Source organism: Syngnathus floridae, chromosome 2, assembly GCF_059516105.1.
Source record: "Syngnathus floridae isolate MCC-2025c chromosome 2, RoL_Sflo_1.0, whole genome shotgun sequence".
Lineage (NCBI taxonomy): Eukaryota > Metazoa > Chordata > Actinopteri > Syngnathiformes > Syngnathidae > Syngnathus > Syngnathus floridae.
Window position 1 is genome coordinate 9,772,311 of NC_142414.1, and position 21,968 is coordinate 9,794,278.

Sequence of the window (21,968 nt, forward strand, 5' to 3'; positions counted from 1 at the left end):
TGAAAAACCAAAACTTGTACTTGAAACTGAAAATAAATGTGTTGAGCTTGAAACTTGAAAAAAAAATATTCAAAATAAAAATACTTGTATAAAAAGTTTCTTGAGTTGAAAATAGTTTTGCCAGGGGGTGTTTTCACCAAGTGTAGCAAATTTGAACAGATTCCCCTCTCTCCAAGGAACATTATGACCTAAAACGTTTGGAAAATAGGCTACTTTATATATTCCTTTCCAAAAATATTGAAACAATGAGGCCAATATTTTTTTTTTTTTTTTGCTGTTGACCGAGAGCAGCTGGTTTTGACACCAAAAGATAAATGACACAAGAGAGCATTTCAGCTTTTGTTTCCAGGTATACACATCTGGATCCGAGCAATTGGGAGACAAGATTTGGAAGAAAATATGGAAAATGAATCAGAGCCGTTGCACAAAGCCAGTACTGTCATTTGGAATGTCCCGAAGAAGGAAGAAACCACCGTTGTGCTAAGTAACAGATGTAAAACAGGTAGATGAAGGGAAACAACAGCAGTTAATGACAGAAACATTGTGAGAGCTGTTAAGATAGCTCCAAAACAACTGTTAGTGACATCAGCAACAAGCCCCAGCAGGCAAGAAGACCATGAAAAATAACAGTCTATACCACAGAACGCAAACCACTCATTATGAGCCAGAAGAATAGGAAGGCAAGAATGGAATACAGAAAGATAGAGACACTCCTCAAACGGTTGGCCTCATGGACCTTTGAGACAAAGATAAGACTTTACCAATATTATAGAAAACCAATAGCTTCAATATAAATAAAGAGATCATTTATTTTATTTTTTACTATATAGCCACACTCCCTCCTACTTTCCATGTCTTAGTGTGTGTCAGCAGACAAAGTGGACATATTTTGTCCATACTAAATCACTGTACGTTATGTCCAAAAAGGGCAGCACCAAGTCGGCACCGATTTTTATATACACATTTACATCTCATCATCTATGTACTTGTGCAAACTTCAACCAATTTGCAACAATTAACCATTCCATGGTTCACTTATGAGAGAATGAGGAAACAAGCAACTGACATGCAGTTTTTCTCATGCTAGATTTTGGGCTATGGGGTGCTATTGCACTGTCAGAAAGTTTTAAAACACTATAAAGTTCACAAGAAGACATTTTGTTCCAATACAATTCCTGTGTTTGTGCTTAAGCTGTACACTGTGTGTTTATGAGGGCAGGGCAGGCTTATTTGCACATAAGGTTAGTGCTGGTGCACATTTGAAGGTACTAACACTTTTGAATGTATCTTTAAATTTCTAGAGTGGCAATACTGAACCATTTGTTTTTGAATCGCATGATAAACTAATGAAATATTGGAGATTGAGAGTAAATTAATAACATTTCATGGAAAAATGATTAGCATGTGGATTATGATGTCAATTCTTCCTATGGGCCAGGGAAGAAGGCCTTGCTGGCTATTTTAGTCAGCCAGAAATTTTTCCTTTTTGGAAGGAAGTTGTGGTCTGAAACTCATAAAAAATTAAATTGCTATCAATGTGTTTGTTTCTATTAATATAATGGAGAAATCATACATTTATCTTCAATATTCACACAGTATATGCATGAAACAACGAACGCATAGTTCCATTTCTGTGCACGCACACACACGACATGGACGCAAGCACACACACATGCACAGACGCATGCACGCACACACACGCACGCACACACACACACACACACATACACACACACACACACACACACACACACACACACACACACACACACACACACACACACACACGCACACACACACGCACGCACACACACACACACACACACACACACACACACACACGCACACACACACGCACGCACACACACATTCCCCAGATATGAGGTCATCCATCGGAGCTTTGTTCAGCGTCTGTTTTACTTTACCTTCTTTTACGTGCTCCCACACTTTTTTCCCCATTACCCCCTTTCAGACTGTGATAAACTATTACAATTTTGCAATTGGAACTTCGATTTTGAAGTTATCAAACAACTATAGTGACGAAGTTCTAAGTACATTTGAACCTTATTGCTTTTCATCAGCTTTCCATTTGCTGTCCTATCAGAAAACTAACTTAATTCATGCTTTCAGATTCTCCCATGTGCAGTTCTGAAGTTTGTTTCATGACCCTCCACACCCTTTGTCCTCTCTGCAAGGGAGGCAAGCTTGTCCTGTGTGACGCAACGCTGGTAAATGCCTCCACTGGGTGCTTGAAACATCTATTCTGCAAGTGTTTAATAAACACATCAAAGTCTCTCTCTCTGTTGCCCAGTGGCGCATTGTCCAGCTTCATATGGCATACTTTCCACTCCAATTGTGATGTCATGCACCATGCAGACGTTAAGGTCATGATCACACAACATACGGTAGCGTTTTGCAACTCAATCTGGACCTGGACCTGTGTATGAGAGAGTTGTCAAACCGTATGACAAAAAGGAGCTGAATAATACACCACATATGGGCTGCATGTCCATGCTTCACATGCCCCCCCCCCCCCCCCCCCCCCCCCCCCTCTTCCCACACAGCTTCTGGGTCACATTGGAAACACCATCTTGGGAGCTCCTCCCACTGAAGTATGAAACAACAGCCTTGTGCCTCGCAAATGAACTTAAGGAAAACATGAAAAAAAACTGTGTAAATTTCCTCTTGATCATCCTTGGGAATGTCTGACATTTTGTCTAGACGAGGCCTATTTATTAGATTTTTGTTTTTCTAAAGACTAGGCGTCTTGTTTCCCATTCTCTCAGTTTAATTTCGGTGCACTATTTATATGTATTGCACAATAAGAGAAGGAAAAAAAAAATGTTTTCCCCATGGTTCATCACAATGCACCATGAAATAAAATGGTTGGCTAAAGATGAGGCCATGAGTACATGCTAATGCACATTTCACATTACCATATGTTTGTGTGGGCCCCTTGACTGTTTTGCAGTTCCTCTCAGTGTTTTATCTCTATCTGTAGATATCAGTGCAAAGGAATTGTTCTGCTACAAACGTCTTGGCATTCTTTAAATTGTTGCGGTAGTATCTGATAAGCAGGAATTTGGCATCACTTCTTCTTTTTCAAATGCTGAATGGGCGCTTCACTATGTAGAAACTCCCCTTAGCCACAAAGTCCTGGATGCAATGTCTCCATTTGCTTTGCTCATTCTGTTTTTCAAGCTTTTACAGCCTGCAGAGGCTTTTGACAGATTGCTCAACATAGCTTCCACATCAACAATTGTATAAACTAAGCAATGTGCTCCCTCTTCTAGTCTTCCTGTTGTCTTCCTCTCATGATCCTTTGTGAGTGTACATTTGAAAATTAGCTGTAGTAATAATAATAATAATAATAATGATGATAATAATAATAATAATAATAAACAGAGGGTAAAGTCGTTTTTGTTATATTTTAGGAAGTTAAACTGCAACATTATGTGATGTTTAACTGTATTGAGACGTTTGTTAAAAATATATTCACAGAAAAATTACTACCATGGTAACTGGAACAGTATTTCGGAACCATAGATAATTTAATTCAAAATTCCCTTTATGATTAAATAAAAACTGAGCGAGCTTCCCGGCCCCTACGTCAGGACCACACCACAGTGCGTTTACCAGTGTCAAACACATAGTGGAGTATGCAAAAGAAAGGTATTTGATAGGCAGACCTACAAAATAAAAGCATACCGCTTTATTATGCTTAATGTTTCTGCCTATTTCAAAGTACACGGCACTTATATATGTTTATAAAGACAACCCGTTCTTTTAAAATAATGAATATCAAAGATATTATGTTTCATCAATTCAAAAACATTTGTAGTATGCAGTTAACTAAAAAAAAACGTGTAATGTGCAGTTTACCATAACAAGGCTAAAATAAAAGTGAAACTGCAATATAAATACAGATGAGTTGAATTGAGAATATTATCTTTGCAAAGGCATTTTGATCTTACAGGTGATAGTTATTATTATTGTATTCATTCAGTTGGGCAGATGTACCTAAATATTTGGCGTGTTTCACGTGTGCATATATAGATGTTGTGAAGAGTATGCATTAAACGCAAATTTTAGCGGGACAAGATGAGTTTTAATATGAAAGTACATAGCGGAAATGATATTTCAAATAACATGTGCATGTTGTGAATATCTGCAGTTCCTCGCTTGGTTCAGCATCTTGTCTTCATCAGCAGCGCTCACTGAGCGCGTTGTGTGGATCCGTTACGCACGACGCACGATGGCGTCCTGGGTTCTGTCACAACCATCTGACGGTTGTAGAAATATCAACACGAATCTATTCGGAGCCATGCAGTAGAGGAAAAAACACGTCCAAAAAATGCTCTACGTTGTTGCAGAAGGAAGATAAGCGGAGAGTTTTTTGTACGCTAATGTCTGAGGCGCGCGCACTTATTTGGACTTAATAACTTGGAAGCAAGATCGCGTCTGTTCCACGTATATTTCGGAGTCTTTATTGGTGGATATTTGTCTGGGCCATGGGAGACGCCGTGTTCCTCGACAGGCAAAATTCTTACCTAGTAAGTCTTTCCCTGAATTATACTTTTTCCAATAAGTCTATCGTTGTGTTGCCCCACCAGCGTGTGTCCACTGTCACAGCAAGCGCGTGACGGAAAATGCCAAATTTTAATTCAGGATTATTGTGGTCTTTTTCATTCAATGTGACAGTAACATGCATTTTAATTACATGCCACCGCGGAAATGAATCTTGATATGACTTTTTAAATGGATAGAGAAATGGCATAAAACTCTTCGTGGTGGAAAGTTGCATGCATGGTACTTACACCACTTGCACAAGACCACGCGTGTTTCCTGGTTTTGTGGCATACAAATTTGGTCAGCGGCGCTAAACAGCAGTGCTGGCAAGAGCCACAAGTTGTTGTTGGGGTTTGACAATGAGGGCAAAATAGTCACATATGGGCCAAAGCCAGTGAGATCATTTGAAAAGTGCAGAGAAGCGACAGGTTGCTTGCGCAGCTGCTTGGTGTCATTACAGTGTGGGAATGCTCTGTGACTACACTCAAAGAATGCAAATGTGTCATTTTCAAAGTCAAAATAAAAGTCAAAGAGTACCATGATTGGGAACACACGTTTTATAATTCATGTACTGTAAATAATTATTAGCATACTTGATGGTTTAGTTAGTAAACAGAAATTGACTCCCCACATCCCATTGCCAAAGTGAAGTTGAGAAACCATGCAAGATATACAGCCAATAATAGCAGTAGTTTTGTAACAGTACGCCAATTTTTAATGAATTGATTTTATGTAACTCAATATAATCTGCTGATAATAAATGAACAAATAAATGAGAGATTCTAGAATAAAAACAAAGCTATAAATAACAGAGTAGATCTTTTATGACATTGATAAATGTGCAACATAAACAGTTTTCTTTTTGGACATCGAACGAGGCAAACAAGTATGAGTAACAGTTTGATTAGTCTGCATTGTCATGCTTTTAAAACACTAATGGCCTTTGTTATTACTTTGGCTCAGCCAGGAAGATGCTGGAATTTGTGTTTGCACAACTCAAGTTTTCTCGTGCTGAAATGGTATCCACGTGGCTTCACTACCGAAGTACATGTGTACATATACAATTTTATATATTATTTGTGTTGCACATTTTTCTGTCCATTTGCTGTAATGCTGAATTTACCAGAAAATGTTTGTGTGAAAAGGAAAAACATTCGAGATTCCAACCTTGGAAAGGCAAAGACATGCAAAGCTTTGTAGTGTTGTGGCATAAGTGATTAAGATTTGGATTTTGGAGATATTACAATATATATATTCATTAAATATATATAAGGAGTGATGTTTTCAACGTTAGATGATATATCTAGACATCTATTGTAACTGTGCTGTCGCTTCAGCTGCTTTCTTTTACCTAGTTGCAAGCATAGACACTATGCGACCGCCTGTGACAGTCAACTGCCAATATTAAGTGTTCTCGTAAATCCATTTTAGAACTCATCTGAACTTGGTGCAAAAATGCAGCAAGCCAGGACAAAAGTGGTTTTGTGTTAATGCAGGATTATGATGCCGTAACAGTATGGCAATAAAAAAACTCCTATGAGCTCGATAAATATTTTGGATTGTAATTTACCAGAGCAGAGTGTCTTTGAAGCCAGAGAATGTGTGTGGGATGATGTGCAGCAGCACCTCATGGTGAGCAGTCTGTAACTGTTAATCTCTGGCCTGGATGCAGCTGTTTGCGCATTGCTTATGTATTAGGGTGTGTATTTTCACTCAAGGGAACTGGGCATTGTGTTACTCCCTTTGGTGAAATTTTCATAAATAGCATCATTGGTCTACCAACTATGGTTTACATTGTATTAAGGAGGAATTACGCATATTATACAGTGACAGTGTGCAATTTATCCATCCATCCATCCATCCATCCATCCATCCATCCATCCATCCATCCATCCATCCATCCATCCATCCATCCATCCATCCATCCATCCATCCATCCATCCATCCATCCATCCATCCATCCATCCATCCATCCATCCGTCCATCCGTCCATCCGTCCATCCGTCCATCCGTCCATCCGTCCGTCCGTCCGTCCGTCCGTCCGTCCAGCCATCATCCGTAATACATTTTTATCCTTTGGCTCAGTTTACGATACGTGTTCAAAAGGAGAAGGAAGAAGCAAAAAAATAAACCTCCACATACAGCTGACTAGTCTCATAACTAACAGCTCTTCTCCTTCCTTTTAAATCCAGCTTGCGAGAGGTGGACCGTCTGACATGGCGGAGGCATATACAGATTTTCAGGAGATGGAAATACAATCGTTGATAAGGAACTGTAATCAGACCATGGGCGGATGATGCGTATATTGTTGGACAGGGGAATCACAGATGGACACTTCCTTCCACCCTGATCGTTCGTGTCCTTGTATTAGCCATCCGCCAAAATCCCAAACTTGCTAAGCGAGGCTTTCACCAGCACGAAAATCAAGTTGCACTACTTTTTACGCTTGAGCGCAGTTGCACCAACTGCAAATATATAGCCCATTGAGTCAAGAGCACACGGACAACAATAAACACGCTTACCTCGAAGCCAAATAAATGTTAAGTCAGATTTCTTGCTCATTGTAGCGTGTTGCAATGTGTATACTAGACCTGCACTGAGCTGTGAAAAGTAATGTTTGCACTGCCACCTCACCGAAGATGACCATACCGGTTCAACAATATGAGACAGAACCAAAGTTGACGATTGTTGGTTGCCAGGGCAACCACAGAGATGCTATAGAGTCGATTTTTCAAGCTAGTATAAGATCACATCAATTAAACTGCAGGATTATAGCGATTGTATTGGTAAATAAACATCAGCCCTGACTACTGATCGAAGTTAGAAGGAACTGAAAAACAATTGAAGACTATGACATCAATGCTGAATCATCAGTCACATGTGCCACGCGTTGTCTTCTTGTTACACAATGATAGTTCATCCAAAGAGGATGCCAATTTATGAAGCACCGCCATCTGCTGTTGACTGAAATCGACCTCAAGATGTCAGCAAGACGACCCTGTGGGCACTATGAGGTCAATTTTAGTCGACAGCAGGCAACAGGGCCACATTAAATGTCCACCATCTTGGTTTGCTGAGAATGAGAGGATGTATCTGCTGAATGCTCATCGCAGGAACATAATATTAATCAGAATATCGTGTTTGGACTAATGGGGCACATAGAACATATTGCAAAGAAAGTTTTTGACTTTGCTTTAAATTGAGCAAATCCTTTAGTTTTATCATATGAAATCAGAAGTTTTGACCTCATACTACTCAGTCTGCATATTCACTGCGGAATGTTGCAAGAGCTGGGTAGTGTTGAAAATGGGACATGTGGCAGACACACATATATGAAAAAGATTCATTACCCAGCTTAATTTACGTATGTGTCTTGGACTCCTGTGTCATTTTGCGTCTGTCTCTCATCACCAGCCACAAACACAAAATGCTTTCTCTTCCTGTGGCTTATGTGTTTATAGAAGTCCCCAAATTCTCCCCAGTGTGCCGCATTTTTCATCCCACTTTGACGTCACCCATTTCACTTTGCTGTGCCTTGTCTTTAACTTGATGACACCTAACTCGCTCTTTTCACCGTGAGCCAAATATTATTACGTGCCTGTCGTTCCTCTACTTTCTGATATGTTTATTTTACTGCGCGGCCGCTCCCAGAGCAAACAGCCCTGGCAAAAGAAAACAAGACCGCCTGCCTTACTTCTATTTAGTGAAAAGAGGTCAGATACCTTTTTTCCCCTTTGTTCTCATTACTAAATGTAATGCTGTGTCAGCAGCCAACCGTGTGTCCTCTTAGTCATTGGTGCTGTGAGTGTATTTACACTGATCACAAGTTTTCTGAAACATATTTTGACCTGGAACCAACAGACATGATGGTAAGACTGCAGTGCTCTGAATTTATTTGCTTCAATATTCATGCTACTTTCTGACCTTGAAAATTGAGTCATTTTCAAAGCACAAGAAAAAATCTCCAAGGGGTTAATATTTCAACGTGACTCCATTTGTATTTATTGACTGTGCGCTTGAAAGCGCTGTGATTGTGGCGCAACTGCGTAACACTGCAGGGAAAGAGTTTAGGAGTGCTTCTTAGCGTTCCACAGTCGTCACTACCAGCTCGTCATGACAACACCGCCCATCTCCCGTCTTCCTCAGAAGAACCTGTTGTATGGGGATGCAGTGGGTGGGGGGTTCGAGAAGCGCTTGTTTTATTATCAACAACCAAAACAAGTCCAGCCTCCTTGAGAGTTGTCTTTTTATGGAGTTGGAGGAAGGCTGCAGGTAAAAAAAAAAGGGAGCAGAGATGCGTAGAGTTTTTGAGAGGATTTACATGTTAAGCTCCTACCCCGGTTAGAGAAATAGGTTTCCATTTCAGCAGAGACTGTCGGTCAATAAGATCGAGAAACAGGTCACCCACGTTGCCTGCATTGTCTGTCTTTGAGACCTGACATGTCAAATGTATGAGCCTCACACCATTCATTTGGTTCATTTGTCTATGAAGCGGCATATGCATGAATTGTGCAGCCAAAGCAAAAATCAATCAGAGCATTTGGTGGCAGAAACCCTGCTCGGGATTTCACCGCCATCAAGATACTGTAGAGGTGTCAAACTTAATTGATTAATCAACAAGTCATTTTAATCACCAACTATTTTGATAATCGAGAAACTTTTTAGACCCATTGTGCAACCGAATATTGTACAAATCATCTGATTTTAGCCTCTCGCCTGGAATTATTCTCTGATTTCTGTAGTCCTTCATGAAAGCAGAACAATTAACTTGTGTTTAAGTAAAATAAGACATTTGCTATTACTTTGAAAAACAATGGATTAAACCAATAACCAAATCAGTTTCAAAAGGTTGGTGAGTACATCAATCTATGTTTGATTGTTGTTTTTATCACTAAACAATACCAAATAAACAATAAATGAAAACCAAATAATGATTATTTAATAAATCGCAGGAAAATTATAATCAAGGAAAAACTAGTTTTGCAATACACCTTGATGCAAAATAACGTTTTATCCGATTTACCTGAACAGCCCAGCCAAACCAACATTTGCCTCAGCTGTTAAATGTCAGAGTATTCCCTTTACACATCTGGCACAATTTAAAGAATCAAACAAAGTGCATATGAATCCAAAAGTGACCACAAGGGCATGCACCAAAATTTTCTCCACAAAACAATACCCTCAAGTTCTCTTTATGTGAAAAATTTCCAGGACGTCTTGCGACTCCACAAGGGCAGGCGTCATGGATCATCTGCCTAACTGCTTCAATGTGTTTGCAAGCTAAAGGTCATGGCGTAAAATATTTCTCGTTGCTCACGCACATCTGAAGCCCTGGCTTCATGGTCTCTACTAAGTAAATGGAAATTGTATTATTTTCATAAATCTGACGCTCTACACCTACTGCATTCCTGCATCTTAATAAGTAATGTATCTTCTCACTTTTTTTTCTTCAATTTAGTTTTCCTAAGTGGTCAAATCAAATGGAATACACACTACAAAGTACTGTTCAGTATACTTTTTTTTCTGAATTTGTCAAGAGTACAGTTTCACTTCTTAGGATCCTACACTGATGGGGGTAGGGGGGTTCTAAGGAATGAAAATGCAAGTCAATTCAATTAAACTTTCTGGAAAAGTGACAGGGTAAATAGTTGAACTAAATGGATTAAGGCTTGTGATAAAAAGAAAGAAGTGACTATTTCCTAACTAAGAATGTGACATTTTTTGTGGAAAAAGCACAAGGAGCCTTCTTTATGAAAAGCACACAGTTATTGTACATTGAATGTAATTGCTTACCGTGCATTTATTTGTATATAGTAAGCACACGTATGGTGTGTGTGTGCATGTGTGTTTGTGTGTGTCATCTTGTGTGTGTGAGTGACCTAAGAGTTCAAGAGGCCATTGACTAAGACTGGATTAGCCACTCTCAAGGCTTCCACTGGAATGTAAGGATCAACAGTGCTCGTGCATACACGCGCAAGCACACATTTTTTTTGTGCTGCACTCAAACACTCACTCTTTACCTACTAGTCCATAACAGTCCATTAACGCTGCTTGTTCTTGGGAAGACAAATTACAAAAGGTCAAGAAATGTTAGAGATGTTTTCATGTATTTATTACGTGATTTAACAATCTATTCATTAATTTTGTGAAGGCATGGCTACCCGACTGAGAGATTGATATATTAAAATTAGTTACTAGTAATACCTACAACTACAATTAAAAGTTCTTCTTCAGTCACAATAATTAAGATATTGTTGAATCAGTAGCTGCTGTAATTGACAATCTTCAAAACAGACGACTATTATTATTGTAAAGGGAAATTGCAGGAGGCCGGTTAAGGTACATTTTGATTTACAATTTTAAAGTTCTGCTAAAGAAGGAATTTTCATCAAGACGTAGTCATATATGACAGAGTATAACTTTACAGTTAGTGTGACTTAGATTAAAAACAAACTAATATGGATGGATAATACTCAATATTCAATAACTTCTTTTACGCTCCTTTTGAAGTGAGCCGGATTTGATCATAAAACTAGAAACATACTCGTTCTTTGGCTTCTTGTAAAGGGTAACAATAGACATGCTGTCTTTCCTTCAGGAAATCAATAATAGATTAGCACATGTGCACGTATATGCAAACACACAGACATCACTGGGTGCGGTGAGGTCTCCAGGAAGTTACACTGGCTAAAACTTCCTGCGTTCTGAAACCAAGTTTGGACTACTTATATTTAGCCCACAGTTTTATGTCATACATCCATGTACAAGCCCAGTGGAGCAAACATTGTTTAAGGTTTGTGTGTGCGTTTTTTTTGTGTGATTTGCACCAAGTCAACTCTCAGATGATTCAGAATCTCCGCAAATTTATTGCTTGGGGTAAACTACACAATACATTGCATAATGGGAAACTTCTCCTGCCGCCTCTCATTTCACTTTGCCTGCTTGTTCACTATAAATGCATGATGGGGATGTTTTGTCTTTTTATTTTGTATACTCCACAAACATGTCACATCACGTGCGGACAGCAACGTCATATATTTAGTAAGCTTGAGGTTTACCAATTATTCAGCATGCAACATTGGCTTGCAAGCTTGAAGAGAATCGCATTTTCTTTTGTTGTCGTGATGACCACAGATAGCCTTTTTTGGTGGATTATAATATTGTTCGAATAGCCTCGATTATTTTATGTTGTGATTTTCGGATTGTTTATTCTGCTTCACTACAAAGGTAGGGGCAGCCATGGAGTAAAAAAAAATACGATTTTTCTTCCTGCTCCTCACAGCTGTTGAGATGCAGTTGGAGGACCACAGTTCACTTTTAACTCTGTCATCTCACCAACAACATCATCCGGATTTGCAGGAGCTGACCAGTGTGCTATAATCCCACAAGTCTTTAACTACCACACAGGATTAACAAGAAATTGATTTGGGAGGGAGGCGGGTGATGTGGCACCCATGCGGAAAATAGAGTCTTAAAGAGACTTTTCTCTGATCCTGCTGTGTTAAACGGATACGGTGGAAGAAGATCAGAAGGGGGAATTGTAGGGGAATGTGATTTACTTTTGTTGGCTCATGTTCCTGCCTCTGCAGTGAAATAGAAACTAAAAATTCCTTAATAGGATTAACAAGCTTTAAATCAGTGGAAAAAAAACTGCTACTGAGATTTCTAAACAGAATGCACAGTCGAGGCATCAATATATATCAGTCACTCAGAAAACTTTTTTCTAAATGACCAATTCATAGAGAAAAACGTCCACTTTATGTTTTATTTTTCAAATGGGATTAAATTTAATAAACCAAATATAAAATGAATTCTTACTCTTCACAACTTGCAGATGCAAGACGATCTTGAGTGGTCAATTCCAAGTCCTCCCTCGCCCACATAGCTAATAGGTTTGACACGATTAGGATTTGGGGGGCCGATCACCAATGAGCGAAACCAAAAAAACACATTGGGCATATTTTGGTAGACAGGCGCTGCCCAGTGCAAAAACGGGCACAAATTAATTTTCATGTCAAGTCTAGTTTACCATGTTTGGGATTTTGATAAACCGCGTCCCGACATGGAGAGATGCCGTTTCCCCGACGGACCTAAAAACTGCGCTCTGCATAAAAAGGGGAGCTTCTTAATTCTCATGGCAGGGCAAGTCCAGTTTAGTGTGTTTGTGATTTTGGCTGACCATCATAGGCCTCAATAGGCATTCCGGCGTACTGTATTGCACTAACCCAGTTACTGATCAGACCACAAGACGGAGCAAAATGTCTGTTTACATAATTAGTTTATTTATTTTTTATTTTAATTTCATTTACAAAAGCGGAGTGCATATTAATGAACATATCCATGTAAATATGCCAAATTATAGCCCATAGCTAATTTTCATCTGTTGCAACTTGGCAGGTTGTGACATTTTAAATAAGCTTGGTTACTGTTTACTTCAACGAGATTTATTTTCTCAAGTATTTTTGCCAATGTTTAACAATCTTTGCTAGGCCCTAAGGAAGGAAAGTTGAGTAAAGAAGCGAGTGTTATTTGAATATAAAACAGCAACAAAGGAGGAGAACTTGTTTTGTACTCATAATTTCGCTGTCAAAGCATGCAATAAAAAAAAAAAATACAGCTACATACAGTTTCTCTTTTTTTTTCCCCTCGGTTCACTTTATTCTCTTGCATTGTATGCTTTTCAGCAGAAACTGCATTTCACAGAAAATAAATAAGAAATTTGTATACTGAATAATATGTTTTTCTTTTAAATTAACAGTGACTGAGCATACTACTTTATGTAATCCTCCTTAACTGCTCAATTACACTGTACAGATGAATAAAATATGCACAACAAAATACATGTCAAGACATACGTTCTGTGGATGATTCCGTCCAGCAATTTTAAACCACTCGCCGACAAGTGTCGTCTGCTGAGTTTTGTTTGGCCGGTGCTGACCTTTCTTTTAGTGTCATTCACACACAACACAAAATTGAGGCTTTAAAAGCATACTGAGGCATACACAGTCACGCAGGCATGCATGGTGCCACCTCCATCAACAATCAATCAGCCTCACTCACAAGGGACAAACAATATTACTTGTGTGCTAAAAGACAAGTTTCCCAAATAAAGAAAAGGTAAACAAAGCTAAAGAAAGTCAACAAACTATTCAAAACACCTTTCTGTATTGTGCTTTACTAGCACAGCTACAATAAGAAGCACTGTCAAAGCAGTTGTTAAAAACTGGATTGTTACTACAAGTCTGCTTTTGGAACTCATTAAGAGTAGTCAGATTCATGAAATAATGTTAATGTTTGGTGATGTAACACTCATCACTTCGGTTTCCCTCGAGCCAAATTGAGGACGAGTTTAAAAAGATGGAAAAACCTATTCATCTTCTGAATTGGACAGGTACATGTACAAGCATGCATTAAGCGCAGGAACATAGGCCTATGCACAACATAAGAAGAGTGCTGGCTGATGAGTCCAGGTGGTCAGTAATTGCAAACAGATGTAAACCTTGAGAAGGTTTGTCAAGGGGAGGAACAATGTCAGTTAAAGCAATCCATGACGTGCATAACTTGCAAAAGACATACAGAGACACATGAGCATAAACAGATTTAAAAGACAGATTTTTCCTTTATATTGCTGCTGGACATGAACTCTGCTCAGGGGTCATTTCAAGGCAGTGGAAACAAAAAGAAAGTCGATCAAAAGTGTAGAGGAAGAATTCCTCAAATGTTCCTTTGGTATCTGTTTCCACAATAAGAGCTCCTCTTCTGGGCCCCTAGTACCTGCCTGGAATATTGCAGCACATGTTGTGCATAATTTACTGTACGGCTGCCCAGAATGACTAGTTGGACTTTACCAGATGTGCATCTGTGTTTATCCTGAATTTGACCCGAGTACCTCAAAGTCATATTGTGATCAAATAAGTCATTATTAATAGCATCATGTTAACAATCTCAAAGTTGTGAGCTCCTGGAAACAACCTTGCATATTGGACAGCTTTATTTCTTCACAATAGCTTTGTTAAATTGAATGGACACAATCAATTTGACAAAGCACGGAAAAATACCTGAATACTATGAAATACCGATTACCATACAGATGCAAACTGACTACCACACGTGCACACACAAACACACACTCACACACACACACACACACACACACACACACACACACACACACACACACACACACACACACACATGCATGCATTGCAGTCAATGCGTACCGGTTTCGGCACAGATGATGACATTAATGTTTTTCACAATGGAACAAAAAGGTGTGTGTAATGTTTATGACTAGATGCATATAATGTGGGGCTGCCAATAAGTTTGGGTCGATGGTGATCCATTTTAGGAGCGAGATTCACCTTGCTCACATTGAAAGACTCTCTATTTGGGAATAATTTATGCAGAGCATCATGACAACAAGTGCCCACTGCCTGTGTTGCCATAGCAATATTTCTCTCACTCCCTGGCCCTTAGACTGTCTGTGTATTGCCACGGAAACCAACATATTCTTTTATCCCTTTGTCCAAAATAACAAATTACTTGCTGCAGCTCTCTGTATGTGCAAGCAGCATTGGTCACCTAAAGCAGGGGCTTTCAAATGGTTTGGGCCCAGAGACCACCATTATAACCAAGAAGCAACTCGTGGACCACTGATTACACAATTGAACTTTTTTTTTGCCAAATAATTTTTGGGGGGCAAGGGTTGCAAATTATTTGGCATACCCCCAAGTCTTTCAGCGCAATACCAGCTCTTTTGCTCATGGGCCCCACTTAATGCGCATTGAGGTCACAAGTACTCTCGCAAGTGCTGCTAAAAACAAAGTTGCCTTTCACACACATGCATGCACACACGCACACACAATTTGAAAGACTTAACAGTTGGAAAAGGTAAATAAGAAGCCTCTTGCTGGTTGAGCTGGTTCTGCCCAGCAGGATCCTTGATGGGGATGGATGGATTTTAGGTTGGTTAAGTTCAGTACTGTCAACCTCTGAGAGCTGAGGTCTGATTACATACCAAAGAGGGTTGCGGAAGGGATAGGGGAGAAGGATTGTTTTAGTCTTGTCATCACAAAAGACAAAGCGTCCTGCAGTGAAAAGCATTCTATATACTCTATATTAATGGCAGCATTCTAAAACCAACAGTTTCACAAAGTCATGTCACGTGACAATCAGAAAAGGCTGCTCTCCGTAACACACGTGTAAAAAGATGTACTCTGCTTTTAAAAGAGGGGATGAGGTTTCCAAGGTCTTGACTCATCACACACATTTTCCTCTGCCCAGCACAACAGGGTTACAGCTTCGTCTGTCGGCCAAATTTAATTGAATTGTGTGTATTTTGGGAAGCTTTGCAGCCCAGCTGGTTTCGATGACTCATCCGACACACTGGTCATGCATTCCTTTATGTCTATGAGAGAAAGGGTGATGCGTTTGAATAGAAGCCCCACTTACTGTAATCCTATACAGACAATGGGCTGGGGGAGTGACGACCAATTGTGTCTTTGTACTCGAGATGAACAGAAATTTTGGCACCAAAATCGCAATCTCAGACAATGCAATTTCGAGATTGTTAAAGCTGCGATTTTTAAAGGGCTCTTATTCTCACCCATCCATGGCGTGCTACAGTTAAGGGTTAACGTTAGGCCGCGGGGTTGTAAAACTTGTTTTTGTACATGGGGGAGGATGTGATGATGACATAAACAGTTTTGACAATTGTTTGGTAGAGTCCAAATGTTGTGTCAACTAATCACAAGCTGCATCTATGTAGTACATATTAAGTTGCAAATTTCCCAGCTAACAGCTGAAACACATGACATCTCTGTGGCCTTTGGAGTAGATTTTTGCTTGTCATTGTCTTTTGGTTCGAAACTGAAAATCCACTTCTGGGCCAAAGATTTTCAGTGCCCGAATTTTCTATGCATCCCTAGATTATATAACATGTACCTACAGGTTCAGGTCGGAACCAAGGTGACTATTTGATGTACTACTAATGCTTTACTTCTCCACAGGGTGACTTCACCTGGAACAGCCTGTCTGGCCAGAGTGTTCATCTGACTCCAGTTGCCATACAGAGCCTGTCTGAACTGGAGAGGGCTCGGCTCCAGGAAGTGGCCTATGCCCGCTTACACCAAGACTATGATGTTGGATGCCAGATTACTGTGCCAAAAGGTAGGATACTATGTGTTTCTCCACCTCTTTAATGCATTGTTGCATAACTGGTTGCACTGCTGAAACACTCACTGGGGACACTCACAACTAAGGTTTACCAGACATTGTTGTGGAATCCAAAATTCATCAGATTTCCGTTGAGCTTTCTAAGCCATCTGTCAAAAATCCCCCAAAATTCAAACCATTTCCCATCTCCCCTCCAAACCCCACCCCTATGCTGTCTATTTCATCTGCTTTCTTTTCTTTCACATGCCATTTCCTCAGCTCTCCCTTTCACTTCCAACTTGTTTACGAAACAGGATGTTCAACTTTCTCTAGTGTCATAAGAAACATGGTGAAAATCAAACAACAGTGGTACGGTTGAAGATTTGGAGATTCATCAGTGATGCTCGGACACTCGGGGAAACTGAAACCGTTCTATGACGTAAGCAGCTAATGCTACGCCGTAGTGTTTAGTGGGACGTGGTTACATTTCCCAGAGTGACTCGTGATACAGGAGAACATCTGGGGTTCAAACTGAGGTTGCTAAATCAGTATGAGGAGCAGCACAAGGGACCCAGCAATAGCACCAAGTGTTTACGTAAGAATTCCAAGGGTTTTAAACAAGTGTGCCACAACTTTCAGAGTTTCCCGGTCATTGAATCAGATAGTTCCGGAGCCATGTATTATGTTTACCGCAGCAATGTTTTCAATTTATTTTTGCCTTCTTTCTACAGATATAAGACAACGTCCAGATCTGAACAAACACATTAACCTTTAAAACAGTGAACACAACACTACATTTAACATTTTAGTCACTGGTGGTGATTAAAAATTTCACTTACACATTTTGAGACATTCTCTAGTTTGTGAAACTTACGCGACCTTGCTTGGTTTATAAACTTATCACGATCGGAATAAAGTACAGCAGATAATGATATCTTGACCAGATGCATTCAGGTAAATTACTTTTGTCCCTGTACAGATGGACAGAAGAGGAAAAAGTCACTGCGGAGGAAGCTGGATTCTTTATCCAAAGAGAAGAGCAAAGACAAAGGTACGTCATGTTTTTTAATATTTAGCGGCTTGTTTCGTGATCTCACAGACGTTTTTGTCTCATTGTTGCCAAAACTCTGCCCCTCCCTTCTTACTCTGGCGAGACGGTCTTTGTCAAGTGAACAGAGGCTATAAAAGATAAAGTATCTGTTTACAGTTTGTATTTAAATTAAGTGGAGGGACTGCATGCTGAGCACAGCATATTTGGCTGCAGAACATGTAGGTCTTAAAGGAGGCCAGGCGGTGGTTGGAGATGCAAGTAATGTAAAACAGGTTTTTCTTTTCAAACTGGTGAGTCTGGGCTCTATCAGTAAACACGCTCTTATTGAAACTCAACAACACATGCAAATATGCATGACTTGAACTTATTATACATGACAATCTAGTAAAAACAAACATTTTTGTCTCAGGCTTTTGTACATACCCGGTGTGATTTTAAAAATGTTTACTTTAAGACTGGTTTTCAAGTCTTTTCAGCTTTCGTGTAAATGTCTGCATTCTTCCATTTTTAGTTACAACAGAATGAATTGGTGAGGGCATAGCTGTTATATTCCTGATTGGATATGAGTAATTGCCAAATTGGGGTATCTGGTCCTGGCTTATATTCTGCGTTTGTCAGTCTATCTGTGCACCCCAGTACACAATGAGCTGCGACGATTGGGGATGCCTGACCTAAATGTTGGCCCTTAAAGACGTTATTCACACGCACACATGCATGTTGTACACGAGGATGCACTGGCTTGATTAATTTGGTCTTGACATTGATGCATGATGTTCATCGTGCAGGACAGATAGTGATTTGGTGCATACGTGCTGCCCTGCATGTATCTTGTGCTTAGCAGATGCTTTGAATTTGTGCAAAAGGAATTCTGTTGTTCTGCCATGTCTGTGGTCACATTGAGCCACAAACCCTTCAGTTGTGGTTACTGGATGCAGTTTGTCTCTTCTGTTTTCCCTCCTTCTTCATTCGCATTATGCAAATGTAAAAAAAAGAGGTACGCAGAACGTGACATTGATGTGGGCAAGGGCTGTTAAAATGTTGTTTGCTCAAGGTGCTGGAATTAGCAGTTTGTACTTTGTAATAAAAAATAATTTACTACTTTTTATGATTTACAGACTTGTGGTAGTATGATTGTAAAATTTTACGATGCGACGAAAGTGTCACTTCACAAAAAAACACACAAATAACCTCCAAGAGAAGCATTAATGTTTTTCCATTTTTCCATCTTGCTCTTATTTATTAGTATTAGTATTTTGTTATTTTTGCGGCGTAATCTAGATTGTTATCCATCTTTTTCTCTCTTGTGTTTTTTGTCTCCCAGAGGGTGTTCCTCAGGCCTTCAGTATACCTCTCTCCCAGGTCATAGCAAACGACAGGACGCATAGACAACGCCAAGACGGCTATCGTCAGGATCCGCCACAACGAGAAGAGCATAAAGACTCGTCTGACCTTGTCTCTTCCATTCTCCAGGTCATTATGCATGCATGCAAGTCCAGTCATGAAATCCAAAATCAATGAGAAGTTTTTACACATTCAAAGTAAATTCCTTGCATCATCTACAGTTTGCGACTAAGCGATCGTCCAATAAGGAGCTCTCAAGCAGCAACTCCTCATTGAGCTCGACGTCGGAGACAGCTAATGAATCAACATCACCTAACACGCCTGAGGCGGCACCACGTGTGCGCAGACGGGTGAGTTGGTCGGTCGGGAGTTGTTTGCTGTTTGGACAAATGAAAACTCATGTTTCGGCTGCAGGGTGGCATGTCGGTGGATTCCATCACGGATCTAGACGACAACCAGTCCCGCCTACTGGAGGCGCTACAGCTCTCTCTTCCTGCCGAGACGCCAAGTAAGAAGGAGAAGCACAGGGACAAACGTCTGAGTCTCAACCCTATATATCGCCAGGTGCCCCGTGTAGTTGACAGCTGTTGTCAACACATTGAGAAATACGGTATGTATAATGTGCCCTCATGCTTGTGTTATGGTTAAAGCTTTAAATTGTCCGGAATATTCCAGTTAAAGTTTTTTTTTATCTTTTCTACACTCAGGTTTGCAGACAGTGGGGATTTTTAGGGTGGGAAGTTCAAAGAAAAGAGTTCGACAGGTTGGTGCTTGATTTAAATCTACATAAACAGTTTTGTAGTTTTGGGGGACAAGCCATTTTCCTCCAAAATGAAGCATTATATTTAATTCAGTATTCAGTAAATTTGACCCAAAATGTTCTCCCTGCTTTAGTTACGAGAGGAGTTTGACCGTGGCGTTGATGTCCATTTAGATGAAGAGCACAGCGTTCACGATGTTGCAGCTTTGTTGAAGGAGTTCCTTAGAGACATGCCTGACCCACTTCTCACCAAGGAACTCTACACTGCCTTCATAAACACTACATGTATGCTCCCTTCTTTCTCAGCAGACAGAATGACCCAAGGACACCTCACTTTGTCTGCTAATGCTATTTGACCTGTCCCTGTTGAAGTGCTGGATCCAGATGAGCAGCAAAGTGTGATGCAGCTACTGGTGTACCTGCTCCCAGCATCCAACAGTGACACACTTCATCGCCTCCTGGAGTTTTTGTCTACTGTAGCTGACCATGCCCATGACAGGCAAGACAAAGACAAACAGGAGGTAAAGTTATTCCTCACAGATAAAATTGAACTGCATGGCTGCAACTGTTAAGTCAGATTTACTAAAAGTTTCCACAGCTAAAAACGGGGGCAGACTTGATTGCTCCGACCCACATATGTGAAAGCAGACAAGGGTGGACCCAGATTGCCTTTGCCGTTTCAGATCACGGGGAACAAGATGACTTCCTTAAACCTTGCCACCATCTTCGGCCCCAACCTGCTCCATAAACTCAAATCTTCAGACAAGGAGTTCAGCGTCCAGAGCTCAGCCCGGGCCGAAGAGAGCACAGCCGTCATCGCCACGTTACAGAGAATGATCGCCAGCTACCAAACCCTCTTCATGGTCAGTTGGCTTATCCTCACTTCCTCCAGCTAATGCACTTTCACTTTTTTGTGTCGACAGAAAATGACTTTTCTTGTCAGTAAGTACATTCTGCCAGCTTTCTGACCAAAGCATCAGAAAATATTTCACCCAGACATTTGAACGCCTTCTTTCCAAAACAGAAAGGAACACTCATGCATGAAATCTCATGTGGAGTCAGGAAAGGTCACAATTTTACACGGATTATCTTATTCTTTGCTGGCTTTGTTCATGTCTCTTCTCGGGATTCTCCAACAGTGCAGACTGGCAGCTCAGGTCATTTTAGGTCTGAAACTTTAAACTGTAATGTTTCGTAATCTGCCACTGCCACTCCCCTGAGGCTTACATTCCTACAGTAAGCCAATTAATCACATCAGACCTCTTGGTGTCTGGTAAGAGCAAAAGTTTTTGAGATGGGGGTGCGGATATGACATCTCGAAGTTCTTTTGTAAATCATGTTGAGTCAGATCTTATTAAAGATTGAGCAAAAATGCAGAAAATACAGACAGATATTGATCTTCTTCAATTGTTGCCTTGAGCAGGGAGATTCTAAACCTTGATTTAATTAATCCAAATTAACTTTTGTTTAGGTCCCACCTGACCTTCAAAATGAAGTTTTAATGAGTCTACAGGAGACAGACCCCGATGTGGTGGACTACCTTCTGAGACGAAAAGCATCACAGTGAGTTCTGCGTACAATACAAAGATTATTTTGTCCTCCTGTTTCATTCCGTCTTTCAGCTCAATTTGCTTTTTCCTGAAGGAGTACCGATCTACTCCAGTCTGAGGAGCCCTTCACCCTGAGCGAACGCCACTCCTCTAGTGACTCCAACAAGCCGTCCAGCGGGGAGGTGTCCCCATATGACAATAACTCCCCCATTCTAAGCGAACGCAGAAGCGAGGCAGGGAAGCCAGGTAGTACGCTGATGGGACAGGCAGTGGGCTGGGCAGGGGAGTCTGGAGCCGACAGCAGGGTGGCACCAGGTGAGCTGTAAATCTCAGACCGATCTCTGTCCTTCTTTTTACACTACGAGTTCCGCATGCAATAATTTGACCTTACTTACTTTAGACTGTATATCGGAGGAGCATGCTAACATTTGGGGTACGTGGCACACGACTTTGAAACCAGCACTCAAAGACCAAACTTATGCAGGTGAGCTGCCTGCCTGACAATTCGGGCTCTGTCTGAAAGTCAAACTCTACTCTAGCATAA

General features: G+C 40.4%; 1 protein-coding gene across 3 annotated transcripts in view; it reads left to right on the plus strand.

Moving 5' to 3' along the window:
• LOC148401633 (rho GTPase-activating protein 6-like) overlaps window positions 1-21,968 on the plus strand; it is a 33,253-nt gene that overhangs the window by 8,729 nt on the left and 2,556 nt on the right. For 2 of the 3 annotated variants that reach the window (XM_088369203.1, XM_088369201.1), the window contains exons 2-13: window positions 16,578-16,737; window positions 17,702-17,773; window positions 19,095-19,243; window positions 19,336-19,464; window positions 19,529-19,724; window positions 19,822-19,877; window positions 20,009-20,159; window positions 20,247-20,395; window positions 20,558-20,737; window positions 21,346-21,437; window positions 21,519-21,739; window positions 21,825-21,908. In XM_088369203.1, the coding sequence (XP_088225329.1) occupies window positions 16,578-16,737; window positions 17,702-17,773; window positions 19,095-19,243; window positions 19,336-19,464; window positions 19,529-19,724; window positions 19,822-19,877; window positions 20,009-20,159; window positions 20,247-20,395; window positions 20,558-20,737; window positions 21,346-21,437; window positions 21,519-21,739; window positions 21,825-21,908 (1,639 nt within the window). Of the gene's footprint in view, window positions 1-4,175; window positions 4,554-16,577; window positions 16,738-17,701; window positions 17,774-19,094; window positions 19,244-19,335; window positions 19,465-19,528; window positions 19,725-19,821; window positions 19,878-20,008; window positions 20,160-20,246; window positions 20,396-20,557; window positions 20,738-21,345; window positions 21,438-21,518; window positions 21,740-21,824; window positions 21,909-21,968 lie in introns of those variants that run through there. The other variant, XM_088369204.1, reaches the window with a different exon arrangement.